This window comes from Drosophila miranda, chromosome XR, assembly GCF_003369915.1.
Source record: "Drosophila miranda strain MSH22 chromosome XR, D.miranda_PacBio2.1, whole genome shotgun sequence".
In the NCBI taxonomy this organism is placed as follows: domain Eukaryota; kingdom Metazoa; phylum Arthropoda; class Insecta; order Diptera; family Drosophilidae; genus Drosophila; species Drosophila miranda.
Window position 1 is genome coordinate 3155026 of NC_046674.1, and position 14057 is coordinate 3169082.

Below are 14057 nucleotides of genomic sequence, written 5' to 3' on the forward strand. Positions count from 1 at the left end.
GTAAATTAGAACTTGAATTCGTCAGTATATTTACGGTATATTTTTTAAATGAGACGGTATGTTTCGGTATATTTCTGAGAGTCGGCCGGTTTCAACCCTAATACCAACATTGTTTAGGTTTGGGGCCAGACAGACATTAATTTTAAACAAAGGACGAGACCACGCTCTTCAGGACATTCATCCCGGGGTCAAACAAAGCCGCCTAGCTTACCAGACAGCCGAGTGAAAGTTTCTTAACTTGTCGCGTTTCAACATCCGTCGCGACCAGACGCGCCATGAATAAGCGCAACCATGTGAGTGCTGCCCCCAGTGAAAGGAAAACTCCAGACAGAAAGTAAATGAAATATTTGGTGCATTTTTCTTGCAGATCCGCCTGCCGCCAGAGGTAAATCGGCTGCTTTATGTGCGAAACCTGCCGTACAAAATAACATCGGATGAAATGTATGATATTTTCGGCAAATTCGGTGCTATACGTCAGATACGCGTGTAAGTTGGCCCATTGTGTCTCGTCTGCAGCATCATTCATTAATGGTTCTTTATCTGCTCTCTCCACAGGGGCAACACACCAGAGACGCGCGGCACAGCCTTTGTTGTGTATGAGGACATATTTGATGCGAAAAACGCCTGTGACCATTTATCCGGCTTCAATGTGTGCAATCGCTATCTGGTGGTCCTCTATTACCAGTCGAACAAGGCCTTCAAGCGTGTCGACATGGACAAGAAGCAGGAGGAGCTGAACAACATCAAGGCCAAGTACAATTTGAAGACACCAGAGGCTCCCTAGAAGGCGTCCGAAATTGGTTCACATTTTCCACAGTTTAGAACACTTCTTGCTTTACTCAATGTATACAAAATTTTTGCTATCTACTTGTAGATTTGTTTGATCACAATTTTGTATCATTTTAATCTAATCTCATTATCATCCATCCATCCATCCATCACTCCATCTATCATATGAACTGGCGGACACCTCGGATGGCTTTTCGACGGTGTCCTCACGGTTTGCAATCATTTGACGACATTCAACCACTCTCTCATAAAATAACAAGCAAGTGAAAGTAAAAAATACAAAAAAATCGGAAAAACTTTAATCCTGTGTTTGCTTAAACTAAACCCACGACCCGACACCTTTTAAATTGAACTTAAAGTTGCTTCAAGTCTTAACAATGGGTTAAATATTAACCAGCAATACTTTCTTCTCAGTCTAGAACCAAAAAGCCTTAACTATACTCCTCTGGGAGGGCAACCTCAACTTCCAGTTGGGGTGGTGGCCACCGCCTCGGCAGCTGCCTGATACTTTTCGTAGGTATTCTGCTCCTTCTCGAGGGCTCGCTGCTTTTCCAAGTCCTTCAGCTCCTCCTTGGCGGCCTGGGCTATCTCCTGACGCAGTGCCTCCACCTTGCGCTTGCGCTCGCACCTCTGGAGCAGCTTCTGGCGTGCCTTGTCTGTGATTTCCTTAGGGGGTTTCGCCGGCCTGGGTGGCTTTTCGTCGTGCACCTTTTGGTGGCGGATGAGAGCCGCCTCCTGGCGGAAGTGGGTGCCACAGGTCTTGCAGGCGTAGGGCTTCTCCCCCGTGTGTATCCACTCGTGCTGCTTGAGCGACTGCGAGTTGGCGAAGCGACGCGAACAGAAGCGGCACTCAAAGTCTTTGACCTTCTCGTGGATGCTCTTGTAGTGTCGCTTCATGTTCCCCAGATTATTGAATCCCTGATTACAACCCGGGCACAGATGCATGCCCTCCTTCTGGACAAACTTTGCCTGGGGCGGCGTGCTGGAGGGCAGCGATACGCTGGGAATGGGATTAACCACTGTGCCCGCTAATTGGGCCATATCAACACGTTCAACGCGTCGCGGATCCCGAGGGATTGTGGCCACCGATTCCGCGCAGACTTTCATCAGGTGATTGGCATCCACTTGGGCCTGGTCCTGGTCGGCGGAGGTCTCTCCCTGCCGCTGACGATACGTCTCCAGGGCTCGCTCCACGCTCTTCTCGTGTATCTTCAGGTGCTTTGTGAGGCTCTCGGTGTACAGGAACTTCTTTCCGCAGACCTGAAATAAAGAAAACTGTTCTTTGAAGGAGACTACTTTCACTTGGAGGATCTCATCTCTCTCTCTATTACCTTGCACTCACACCGCTTCTCCCCCGTGTGTGTCATCTCATGGATTTTGCAGGCGTGCGACTTGCCGAACGTCTTCCCGCAGTACTGGCAGGCAAAGTTTCGGACCTTCTCGTGGACGATCTTCACATGATTGTCGAGCGCACGCTTTGTGTGCGTGGCATGGTCGCAGGTGGCACACTTGAACTGCTTTTCCTGGGTGTGTGTCAGCATGTGCTTGCTCCACTCCTGTCGTGTCGTCTTGCCCACGCCGCAGTACGGACAGACGTAGTTCTTGATGCCCGCATGCCGCAGTAGATGGTTCTTGAGAGCGCTGTTGATGTGGAATCCCTTGCCGCAGATGTTGCAAGGGTAGGGCAACTTCTCGCCGGTGTGCTTGTACATGTGCTTCTTCAGGGCCACCTGACAGCGGAAGACCATGCCACACTCGCCGCACGGCTGCTCCGCTCGCGGAGCACTCACCCGAGTCTGGTTGTGGACCTTCTTCAAGTGAATGGTGAGCAGCCGCAGCCGGGGAAACAGAAACTTGCACCCTTCCACGGTGCAGGGTATCTCATCCGCTTTCCTGGTGTGCGCATAGTCCACATGGAGACGCAGTGCGCCGGCTGTGGTGAATCCTTTTCGGCAGGTCTCCTCTGTGCACTGGAAGGGCAGGAGGTCGTTGTGATACTTCATGTGCTCGTCGAATTTCGATTGCTTCTTGAACTTTTGCGGACAAATGGTGCAGGGAATGATACGACGGAGGCGACGCTCGGCAGGTGGAATCTTTTTTCGCTTTGCCCGTTCCTTGGCCGTCTCCTCTCCCTCTCCCAGCAAACGACGGGCCAATGGAAGTTCGTCATCAGTGGAGCTCTTCTCTTCGCCATCTTCCGGCTCCTCATCGGATGTGTAGTCGGAGAAAACTTTCTTGTCCACAGTCACCAGCATCTTGAAAACCTCCTCCTCGTTCTCAATAATCTCCAGCTTATGATTTAGCAGTGGATCATAGCTAGCCTGCTCCTCCGGCCCTACAATCACTTCCGCTGCCTGTTCCGCCACCGGCTCCAACAATTCGATGGTGATGATTCTGTTGGCGGCCACCATTTCCTTGAATCGCTGCACAGAGTCCAGGCATAGTTTTTGAAACTCTTGCAACTCGTTCAATTTCCCAAAGCATCCATGGCAGATTCTCCGGGGAAAGCCATCCTGCTGATCCACATCGAGGGTGGTGCAGAGGGTTAGCTTTTTGGCCAGATCTGGCTCCAGATAGAGATCGTGGGCGGGGCTCTGGTCCAGGTACATCAGACAAAGGCGGCATATTGAGTTGGCGGGATATGGTTCGCTTGCAACCATATCCATGGAGGGAAACCCGAGCTGCGACTGAAGTTGCTGATTGCAACAAAAATGTACGCGTTTTTAGAGATGTATAGCTTGAAGCAGTTGTGGCAGCTCGGCGGTTTAGTCTGTACCAGCGAGAGCTGGTTAGCTAGCTAGAGCTAGGTGCTAGTGCATCCGATGCTGTCTGATGTTTAGCTATAACTGTAAGTGTGGAATGTGTGAATGTTACATGTAGGTGCTTCAATACGAGCCACGATGCTCAGGAAACAGATTACTAAATTTTTTAATCCATGACTACTTCAAATTAGAATTATATTATCTAGCTTTTTTCTGGCCCATGTGTTATCACTGAGACCTAACCGAGTACGAGTACATTTCTCTTATTGCCACTCGCCCATTTTTCGCTGACGACGAGTATACGTTTTTTTTCTGTGTCAATATTATTTTTATTGCTGGCTGGCTGGAAAAACGCAAAAGCAAATCTCAATTGTTGAAAACGCTGCCGCAAAACACAAACCGCAACATGGATATGGCCAGGACATATTCGATACACACCTTGTGTCGCATTTGCCTGAACCACTTGCAAAACGATGCCGCATACGATTTGTATCTGGTGCCAGGCCTGTCGAAAAAACTGTGTCTGTGTACGTCCCTCTCCGTCGAGCAGAACGATGGTTTTCCCAAGAATCTGTGCAGCAATTGCTACACCAGGCTGAACGACCTGCACGAGTTCCAGAAACTGTGCGTCGACTCGGTGCAGAAGTTCCAGGACCTTGTCGCCAGCAACGTTTTCACCTGCCAGACGAACTTCGATGTCTTGGATCCCAGTTCGACGGCCCACGATCTGCCTGGAGAGGATGAGGATCACATCAACTTTGATCCCCTGTTAAACCACAAAATGGAGCTGATTGAGAACGAGGAAGATGTGTTCAAGATGCTGGAGCATGTGGACAAGGAGGCCGAGGAGTGTGAGAACGAGAGCGTCAAGCAGGATAAGGTGAAGGCTTCGCCCAGCAACGTACTGAAAATTTTCGACGACGACTCTTCTATTGAGAGCGGCAATGACAACGACAGAGATCTGGACTTTGAGCCCAACAGCAGCGACGACGACATTCCTTTGGCCCAACGCATGAGGGGATCCACCCAGTCCCAGTCCACCCGTACACCAGCCAAGTCGAAGCCCAAGCCCAAGAAGAAGAAGGTGGAGGAATACGACGACTTCAGCAGCTCCACCTCCGACTCTGACGACGACGATGACAACGATGGCTCGAACAGGGAGAAGCCCAAACGCAAGAGGATTCCAGCCGATGAGCGGCACCTCCATCGCATCATCGACTGCCACATTTGTCATCAGAAGTTCAAGAAGGCCATCCGCTACGAGGAGCACATGAAGTACCACAACGATCTGCTCCCCTTCCAGTGCAAAGTGGAGACCTGCCGGAAAGGATTCACCACAGCGAATGGCCTGCGCATCCATGTGGACCATGCCCACACCGAACTGTCCGAGGTGCACCACTGTCCCGCGGAGGGATGCGAGAAGACGTTCCCCCGTATCAGGCTGCTCACGTTCCACATGAAGAAGGTGCACAACATAACCAAGGCAGCCGCACCGCTGCGCGACTTCCCCTGCCCGGAGTGCGATACCGTCTTTCGCTGCCCCACGGCCCTCAAGAAGCACATGTACAAGCACACGGGCGAAGAGTTGCCCTACCCTTGCAACATCTGCGGCAAGCGGTTCGTGATCAACAGCGCCCTCAGGGATCACTTGATGCGACATGCGGGCATCAAGAACCACGTCTGTCCCTACTGCGGCGTGGGCAAGACCACGCGCCAGGAGTGGAACGCCCACATTCTCACCCACACCAAGGAGAAGAAGTTCAAGTGCCGGCAGTGCGACCACGCCTCGCACAACAAGCAGGCCCTGTCGAACCACATCAAGGTGGTGCACGAGAAGCGGAAGGATTTCGCCTGCCAGTACTGTGGCAAGACGTTCGGCAAGTCTCATGCCTGCAAGGTGCATGAGCGGAGCCACACTGGAGAAAAGTGCTGCGAGTGCAAGATCTGTGGCAAGATCTTCCTCTGCGAGAAGAGCCTCACGAAGCATCTGAAGACGCACGAGAAGCGGGATTTGCCACCGTCAGAGCCGCAACGGCAACAACAGCTTAACATTCCCATTCCGATACCAGGCCAAATGCAAGGCGATGGCCTGGGGAATCCCAACACCAATACCAACATCAACCCCAATCCAAACGACGACATGCTCAAGGCTTGCGCTAGCAGTGGCGGGCCCGCTGCACCGTTGGCCAAACAGAAGAACTCCAGACGCGTCCAACGGGTGGACATTTCGCAGCTGGCGGGCACTGCTGTCAATCCCATACCTTCTGTGTCGGTGCCCTCGTGGTCACCCCAGGTGAACTTCACCAAGAAGGAGGGCCAGCATATCTGTCCCGGCTGTGGACGAGGCTTCAACAACATTGGCAACATGAAGCTCCACTACAAGATCATCCACGAGAAGGTGAAGGACTTTGCCTGTCGCTTCTGCCCCAAGCGCTTCTCCAAGGCACAGATCCTGCGGCACCACGAGTGGATCCACACGGGAGAGAAGCCCTTCGAGTGCAAGATCTGCAACAAGCATTTCCGCCAGGAGACGGCCCTCAAGAAGCACATCAAGACGCACGAGAAGCCCGGCCGCCGACATGTGCCGGAGAGGAGTGCTCCGACTGTACCCACCTTCATGAAACTGGATCCTGAGGCCGAGCCGAGGAACTACGATCTGTATCAGGATCCAGCTGCCGAGAGGGCGGCGGCAACCGCTGAGCTGCTCGCCCACCAGATGGAGGAGAACGAGGCCAAGCGGAAGGCGGACATCGAGCGCCAGAAGATCGCTGCGGCTGCCTGCGAGCAGCTTACGAAGCTGCAGAAGCAGCAGGAGATTATGAAGGCCACCACATCCTACGACGGCTACTATCAGCAGAAGGCCGAGGCCGATGGCACCAGTCTGGATTCCCTAAAGATCGATCATGTGTAGAGTGTCGGATGGATTCGTAATATATCGTAAGATTTATATTGTATTAACTTTTACAGCGCAAATTGTCCCGGAACATTTGTCTTCTGCCTCGAATTGCTCTCTCTAGTTGAAACGGAATAGAAAACTTCATTTATTCGAGTACATTTATACAAAATTACGCGATTTTTTTACATACATGCAGTTGTGTATCTCTGTGTTTTTTTTTTATCATGTACTACATAAACAACAACAACAATCTCCTGTGCTTACTTAGAGTAAATGGATTAAATATTACCTACATTACATACAAACATGCCTATGCTTTGCTCCCCTTACATATTTCATGCACCATACACACGCTGTACAGTGGGATACATACACATCCATCTGGTGTGGGGTTCGTGTTTCAGTGGATTGGCACACGTACAGTCGCACGGTCTAATACGCCCATCGTACCCTCTCTGCATGTGTGTATGTGAAAGCAAAACATCTTCGTTGCAGATCGATCGTCTTTATCAATACTATATCGAAACGAAGCATAAAATACCCTTGAAAAATGACAATGGGGCATGTGTGCTGCTGTTGCAAACAACTGGGCGTAATCATAATACCCCCCTTAAAAAAGGTATAACAAAAACATCCATCCCTATGCATGTGTGCGAGTAATTTCGAACGAGTACTCGTTAGTAACGAGCACTGCTAACGTTTCGTTCATGATGATTGAACGAACTTAACCAACGTAACCCCCCTCTATTTAAACAGGTGAACCACCTTGTAAATTATTATTGTAGATTCACCCTATCCTCCCCCTTCACTAATAAGATTTCCTTCACCTGAGCTGGAATAAGATTCTATAAGTTTCATAATATTCGTCTGTGTTTTAAATACCCACTGGTCTACAGTGGGTTAATCGTTTGCTGTCCATGATAGGAAGTCATATTCCTTTATTTTGTTATTCCATTTAATATTACTAACTAGATAGGAGCCTTAGCACTGAAAACATAATTTTACCCGTTTAATCAATACATTTTCTTCTAGATTGGCTTATTTTAAGGACTCTTTATTAAGTTGTTTATCAAATATGCTGTAAGCCTAGTTTGATGTTGTACACAGATTCGCTCTTCTGTTGTTTGGTAGCGACATTATTGTGTACCCTTCATCACCACCCTTTTATTAACGATCGGACTACGTTATTTATTGACCATGCTGACGTATTTTATGTTTTTTTTTTGCTGATAAAATGAATAATTAAGCTGTACTTCAAGAAACCAATCAAATTGATTAAAATAAGAAATAAAAGAGACAGAAAATTGCGAACAACTTCAGAACAAATTCAGTGGATTTGATTCGTATCTGCATTATTTTATATATAACGATAAAGTGGACAGAAACAAACAGAAAGAAAGCAAACAAGCGATTAGGAGAATTTCGCGACTACGACATAGTGCAATTATTAAAGGAAGTCAAGCAGAGGGAATTTTTATGTAATTTAGGGGACAAAAAACTTATTGATTGCATTTCTGTTCCTCAATAACGGATTTATCCACAGCCCCCACAAATAATACATTCTTGCTTGCTTCCATAATTTCATTCATAATACATAGTTTGAATTGTTAACTGATTTTATTTGTAAACAAACACATAACAGTGTAACCGTAGGGCAGGTAAGCCTGGTCACACTCGACCGCTAGCAAAATATATGGCACGTTTGCCAGCAAATTAAAAAAGGTGTATACGTCAAAATTAAATTGTTTAAACGTGCATTCAATGAGTGCCAAGGTTATGAATGCAATCAAGTGGAATAAATGATGCAGTGATTCGGTTTGACGATTTAAGAAATCTATGAATGAAAGACTATACTCTATTTATGTATCTGAGAATATTTTTAATATATTTTTGAGTATTTTCTAATATTTTTTTGTATTTTCCAGTACTTTTAAATGCTTCAAATGGATAATGTTATACTTTTTGTATTATTTTTGAGCATGTTTAATATTTTCTAGTACTTTCAGTATATTTACTCATTTCCCCTCTAGAGGTCGCTGTTGATAATTTCATAAATATGTAGCAAATGTGTAGCGTGCTAACTACACCGCATGTACAAAATGTGAAAATTTCCCTTTTTGTTTAAACTTTATTTTATAAGTAATTCAATAAAGATAACTTCTTACAATAAACTATTCTTGTATACAATTAATTAGATTATTAGATACAATTTTATTTTCAGTGCCGAGGGTCCTAGTTAGCTGGCAATTTTCAACCGAATATCAAAATCGAAAAATATGATGGTATATGAAATACAAATAATTCATCAGTATACTTTCGGTATATTTGTAAAATAAGACGGCATATTTCTGAGAGTCAGACCGTATACTTTATTAATAAATCTTCGGCCCCACTGGATTTCGTTTGTCAGTTTTGTTGTCAAAATAAAATTGTAAGATGCTGCCAACATTTTGCAAATTCCTGGCCATTTTCTGCATATTTGCTAAACAAACATATGCGACGACCAACCTGAGTCCAGGGGCCGTTGGCGTGCACCGTCGATTCGAGTACAAGTACTCGTTTAAGCCGCCGTATTTGGCCCAAAAAGACGGCACCGTACCCTTCTGGGAGTACGGGGGAAGTAAGTAGAAGAGCTCCACGTCAGTTGTTTTGGCCCATTCGCCGCTGCCAGCGAGTGCGAGCGAGACGGCGATGGCCCGAACTGGCTGCTGCCAAGCGGCAAAGTGGACACGCAGGCACTTTGTTTTAATTTAAATTTAGCCCCGATTCGCGACACCACGATTACAACTTGTTGCTTTAATTTTCAGATGCCATTGCCAGCTCCGAGAGTGTGCGTGTGGCACCGTCGCTGCGTTCGCAGAAGGGTGCCATCTGGACCAAAACGCAGACCAACTTCGACTGGTGGGATGTGGAGATTGTGTTCCGCGTGACGGGACGTGGCCGTATCGGAGCCGATGGTCTGGCCTTCTGGTACACCACCGAGAAGGGAGACTACAATGGGCCGGTGTTCGGCTCCTCGGACCGCTGGAATGGCCTGGGCATTATCTTTGATTCCTTCGACAACGACAACAAGCATAACAATCCCTACATCAGTGCGGTAGTCAACGACGGTACCAAGCAGTACGATCATACCAATGATGGAACGACGCAGTTGCTGAGCGGTTGCCTTAGGGATTTCCGTAACAAGCCCTTCCCCACCCGTGCGCGCATCGAGTACTACAACAACGTGCTCACCGTTCTCATCCACAACGGCATGACCAACAACAACGACGACTACGAGCTGTGTATGCGTTCCGATGGCGTGAATCTGCCCAAGAACGGCTACTTTGGTGTCTCGGCTGCCACCGGCGGCTTGGCCGATGATCACGATGTGTTCCACTTCCTCACCACATCCCTGCACGCTGCTGGGCAGGTCCAGGAGAACCAGAAGGTGGACAACCAGAAGCTGACTGCGGAATACAACGAGTATCAGGATAAGCTGGAGAAGCAAAAGCTAGAATACAAAAAGGAGCATCCGAACGAGGTGGGTGCCACGACGACAACAGATAAAGCCATCCGCTGGCGGCCGACGGTTGGCGGCTAGCGGCTTATCTGTTCCATTGATACGCCATAATCTGTTTGTGATTTAATCGCTTTCGTTTGCCTCTCTTCTAGCACAAAGACGAGGAGGATTTTGACGAGTTCTACGAGTCGGAAGACCAGCGCGAGCTGCGTCAAATCTGGCAGGGACAGAGCCAAATCGCCGAACACCTGCGCGAGCTGTCCCGCAAAGTGGACGAGATCATTGGACGCCAGGAGAACACGTTAACGCTGGTCTCTCGCGGCCTGGCCGCCAACGCCGGACAGGCCCTGCCACCAGCAGCCGCAGGCAGTGTGCCCCAGCAGCAGCAATTGGGTGGCGGCGGTGTGGTCAGCAGAACCGATGTGGACTTGCTTCTAACCAATCAAAATGTTCTGCTCAGCTCCATACGGGAGATACGGCAACTGGTGGGAGATATCAATGTGCGCACTGATAACATTCAGACAAATCAGAAGCACGCTCCCACAGCCCAGATCCAGTCCACCGGCTACGATGTGCAAACGCTCATAGCCGAGATGCGTGATGGCATGAATCAGGTCAAGCAGGGCATCTCCCATGTGGGACAAAAGTGAGTTGTTCAGCTACGCATAGAGAATGTGCTGTGATTCTCAACTTCCGTTTACTTCCGTTACTTTACAGATTGGCATCTGCGCCACAGGGCGCAGCGCAGGTGGCCAACTGCCCCACCGGCAGTTGCGTGGGCGTCACACTGTTTCTAAGTGTAACCGTTGTGCAATTGCTGCTAGTATTTATCTATAATATATTCAAGTGAGTAACAGATCTCTAACATAGAATCTAGCATCTTCTTTATTTACTTACTTTCTTTTCGTTTTTTTTCATTTGCAGGAACCGCAGTGAGGCGCAGGCGAAAAAGTTCTATTAGCCAAAATGCTAATAAACACCACACGGAACACACAGAACACAAGGAACAGAAGGAACACATGGAATACAAACACCATTAACAACCACACACACACACAGACACACACACACACCTGACTAGGCGCAACTAAATTTAGTGAAAATGATTTACTTAAGACTACAGCGTAGAGTGCTCTGCAATTATGCATATGTAATTGTTTCGTTTGTATTGTATTTGACGAATATTGATTGATTGATTAGTCAGGTGCCGGATCGAAATTGAAGCCATTAACTACTTAAACTGAAGAATGAACAAGAAATCTGAACAATGCAGTCGCCTCATGACAATGCCAAGCAATACAAACAATCGATCGAAGAAGCCACAAGACAAACCTTATACCCCTTTCCCCCGGCTCCCCCTCTCCAACTAGAACATAGTCTGATGAAGATGTTTTCTATTTGTTTTCTAGCAGGGCAAGTCGAAAGTCACTATTCTCAACGCTGCATATCACGCGCGTGCAGGCATTTCTTACAAAAACACAAGAAAAAAACAAAAAAAAAAAAAACATAAAAATTGAAAAAAATCTATATAAATATATGTATGAGATGATTCCGTAAATGTAGCAAATTTTCCATAATATCGTTTATTTAATTGAATGTGCGTTGAACTGATGAATGGGCAACAGAAATCTTTCCATTTTCAAAAGGATAGCCAGCTTTTTGTTGTTATTTAGCCTGAAAGTGAATTTATGTAAGAATTATTATGACGGATGGCGGTTGATGGACGATGGATGATGATTGATGATTGATGATGAAACTTCTCTCTCACTAAGTTTTTTTTTGTTTTTTCATGAAAGTTTTATACTGAATAATATTAATATATATACAATACTGATAAATTATGATTACAAATGGAAGTCAAGTGTGTTTTTTATAAACGAATTAGAGTACGCGTATGAGTACGAGTACGAGTATAGTCTGTTGTCCATTCCACTCTCGATAGAAATGTTTAAACTGAAAAAAATAAAAAAATCCTTTTATAGAAAAAAATCATCAGAAGAACATTTCCTCCAAAACATTAATGTCATTTCTTATAGTTTTTCTGCTTTGTTTTTATATTCCTGCGAATGTTTTATTTTTGCAAAAACTCTGCGCTAGCATAAACTGGAATTGCCGTCCTGTCTGATCCCCCCTCTCCGCCCAGCCTCGATGAGAATGCGGCAAAAATGGCGCCACTTGGTCGCCAAATGCGTGGGGCACACAGGGGGGTTTGAGGCTTCTGGTGAACTTTGGCCATAAAATGTAACTGCCATTGGTGGCATTGTGGGCAAAGTCCAATGTGGTTTGGGTGCCATTCTCCTTCTCCTTCTGGTTAAAAAAAAAACAACAAACAGCCAGGAATACATCCAGCCAAAGATAAATGGACAGAAGCCAACGGCAGTCATGGGCCATGCTATAAATTCCGTCCAAGAGTGGGGTTTGGGTCCGGGGTTGGCCTCCGCAGCTGAAGAGTGAGATGTAGTCGATTGTGTGGTTGGATGGATGGCACATGGCCCACGGCCCACGGTCCACGGTCCACGGCCCAACCGTTTATGTAAACCAAAGGCTTCTTATGTACTGGCCAGAGCCGACAGTGCGCAGGATCAGGACCAGTCCACACATCGCACACCAGTCGCACATCATGGCTGGTGCCAGGGTGGGAGGCGCTCATGGAACTGGGGGGAGTTGCACGGCTACTAACATTTTACAACAGCCAATCGGAGCGAGGCTCACAGGGATAGAAAATGGCTTCGTTCTGCTTTGGGGAATGAATGGGTAGGGATACACTGAGAGAATATTCTTACACACTAGATGTGTGATGAGGAGATAGATTCAGTTTAAAGATAGGTAGATGCAGAGATAAACTTGCCAAGTAAATAATAAATACAAAAAATAAAACAAGCATTAAATACTAATGATTGTGGAAAAAACCTACAAAAAAGAAAAGATGTTTATAAAGTGATTCAAAAATAAAAATAAAATTTAAAAGTCAATTAAGACAGATTTACATATACTTTTGTACAGATATTATTTTCGAACCTATTAAAATAAGCCAGAGCTTAACTTTCCTTTATTCAGTCCTGTTTTCCTTTGCTATTATCTCCCATGAGAGAGATGATACTTGAGCAAAGTTTCTCCTCAAAGTCCCTCTAACATATTGAACTATCTAAAAAAATTCACAAAAAATTGGGCCAATCTCGGTTAATGGTATATTTTGTAAAACTTTATTACCCTGGAATTTGGTAACAAAACGCCAGTAACGTACGTCAGATGCCTCCGCGGATCTATAACAAAAAAAAAAACGGGAAAGGTTTTGATATTTTCTTACTTGGAAATTAACACAAAATATTTCATTTATTAGTATGAAGAAATGTTATACAGATAGTCCCACCCAATCCGCAGAGTTTTGCCACCTCAAAAAGGGCTTCTGTTTTTGGTCAGGTCATATTTTGGTTTAAATCTTTAAAACCTTACATTCGATAGTTGTCAGCTCGTTGGTAAATATAAGGCTACCCAATTAATATTCAATTGGTATGCTTTTTGTATTCAAAATTGGACCTTTTCATTATTTTTGTAACAGTCTGTCGTACGAATGAAACTTAACGCCAGAATGGAAATGCCTATGTCGGGAAAAATCCATTTTTTTTACCAAGAGAAGTGGAAATACTGAGAACAGAACCCACCCAACCCACTGATAGGGTTTTACAAAGCTATACAAAATGTTCGAGCTCGGGGTCACCAACATAATAATTTCTAATGGTGGATGGTAAATCTCGACTATACACACAAATGTATGTAAAAATATTCGAGTGTGTCTTAAGGTAGGTAAACTCTTGTACCATTTCTTGCTCTTGATTAATGATTAAAAATAATTTGTAAGTTTAATGATATTCATTAAAAGGCACAGATGAAAATGGAGCTTATATCTGACAGTTTTTTAGCATTTCTTTTATTCATGAATGTTTGTAAACATTTTCTGCATCCGAGAGGTTTTTTCTGCCATCAAAAACTTGTTTAATTCTATTCCAGCTCATTAAATCAGGCCCCTGAAAACTTTACGATTCGCCAGTCATTTATCTATTGAAATAAATGAATCGATAAGTCTCTTAATCCATTTCCAATCCATTTA

General features: G+C 45.8%; 4 protein-coding genes across 5 annotated transcripts; 3 read left to right on the plus strand and 1 right to left on the minus strand.

Annotated features, from left to right (window-relative positions):
* Positions 1-92: 92 nt before the first annotated feature.
* On the plus strand, positions 93-1091 carry LOC108165498 (splicing factor 3B subunit 6). The gene is made up of 3 exons (XM_017301556.1): positions 93-293; positions 368-486; positions 556-1091. Exons 1-3 carry the CDS (start codon positions 276-278, stop codon positions 782-784), a joined length of 366 nt encoding a protein of 121 aa, XP_017157045.1. The 5' UTR covers positions 93-275; the 3' UTR covers positions 785-1091.
* Positions 1060-3721, minus strand: LOC108165488 (zinc finger protein 879). Of its 2 annotated transcripts, none has more exons than XM_017301540.2 (2): positions 2121-3721; positions 1060-2064 (listed from the first exon to the last, which is right to left on the minus strand). In XM_017301540.2, the coding sequence occupies exons 1-2, from the start codon at positions 3453-3455 to the stop codon at positions 1249-1251; spliced, it is 2151 nt and encodes a 716-aa protein (XP_017157029.1). In that variant the 5' UTR covers positions 3456-3721; the 3' UTR covers positions 1060-1248. The 2 variants fall into 2 exon arrangements, with proteins under 2 accessions (XP_017157029.1, XP_017157030.1); XM_017301541.2 differs by having other exon boundaries at positions 1060-2049; positions 2121-3718.
* A 111-nt stretch (positions 3722-3832) lies between these two features.
* On the plus strand, positions 3833-6752 carry LOC108165486 (zinc finger protein 668). Its single transcript, XM_017301539.2, has one exon. It carries the CDS (start codon positions 3958-3960, stop codon positions 6460-6462), a length of 2505 nt encoding a protein of 834 aa, XP_017157028.1. The 5' UTR covers positions 3833-3957; the 3' UTR covers positions 6463-6752.
* Positions 6753-8823: 2071 nt separating this feature from the next.
* LOC108165489 (protein ERGIC-53) lies at positions 8824-11805 on the plus strand. Its single transcript, XM_017301542.2, has 5 exons — positions 8824-9067; positions 9255-9970; positions 10102-10595; positions 10667-10795; positions 10874-11805. Exons 1-5 carry the CDS (start codon positions 8884-8886, stop codon positions 10908-10910), a joined length of 1560 nt encoding a protein of 519 aa, XP_017157031.1. The 5' UTR covers positions 8824-8883; the 3' UTR covers positions 10911-11805.
* The last annotated feature ends 2252 nt before the right edge of the window (positions 11806-14057 follow it).

Coding starts and splice junctions, on each gene's coding strand:
- LOC108165486 (XM_017301539.2), top strand. CDS start 3,958: ATGGATATGGCCAGGACATATTCGATACACACCTTGTGTCGCATTTGC.
- LOC108165498 (XM_017301556.1), top strand. Junction 487..555: donor GCTATACGTCAGATACGCGT/GTAAGTTGGCCC, acceptor CTCTCTCCACAG/GGGCAACACACCAGAGACGC.
- LOC108165489 (XM_017301542.2), top strand. CDS start 8,884: ATGCTGCCAACATTTTGCAAATTCCTGGCCATTTTCTGCATATTTGCT. Junction 9,971..10,101: donor AAAAGGAGCATCCGAACGAG/GTGGGTGCCACG, acceptor CCTCTCTTCTAG/CACAAAGACGAGGAGGATTT. Junction 10,596..10,666: donor ATCTCCCATGTGGGACAAAA/GTGAGTTGTTCA, acceptor GTTACTTTACAG/ATTGGCATCTGCGCCACAGG.
- LOC108165488 (XM_017301540.2), bottom strand. CDS start 3,455: ATGGATATGGTTGCAAGCGAACCATATCCCGCCAACTCAATATGCCGC. Junction 2,065..2,120: donor AGAAGCGGTGTGAGTGCAAG/GTAATAGAGAGA, acceptor TTCAAAGAACAG/TTTTCTTTATTTCAGGTCTG.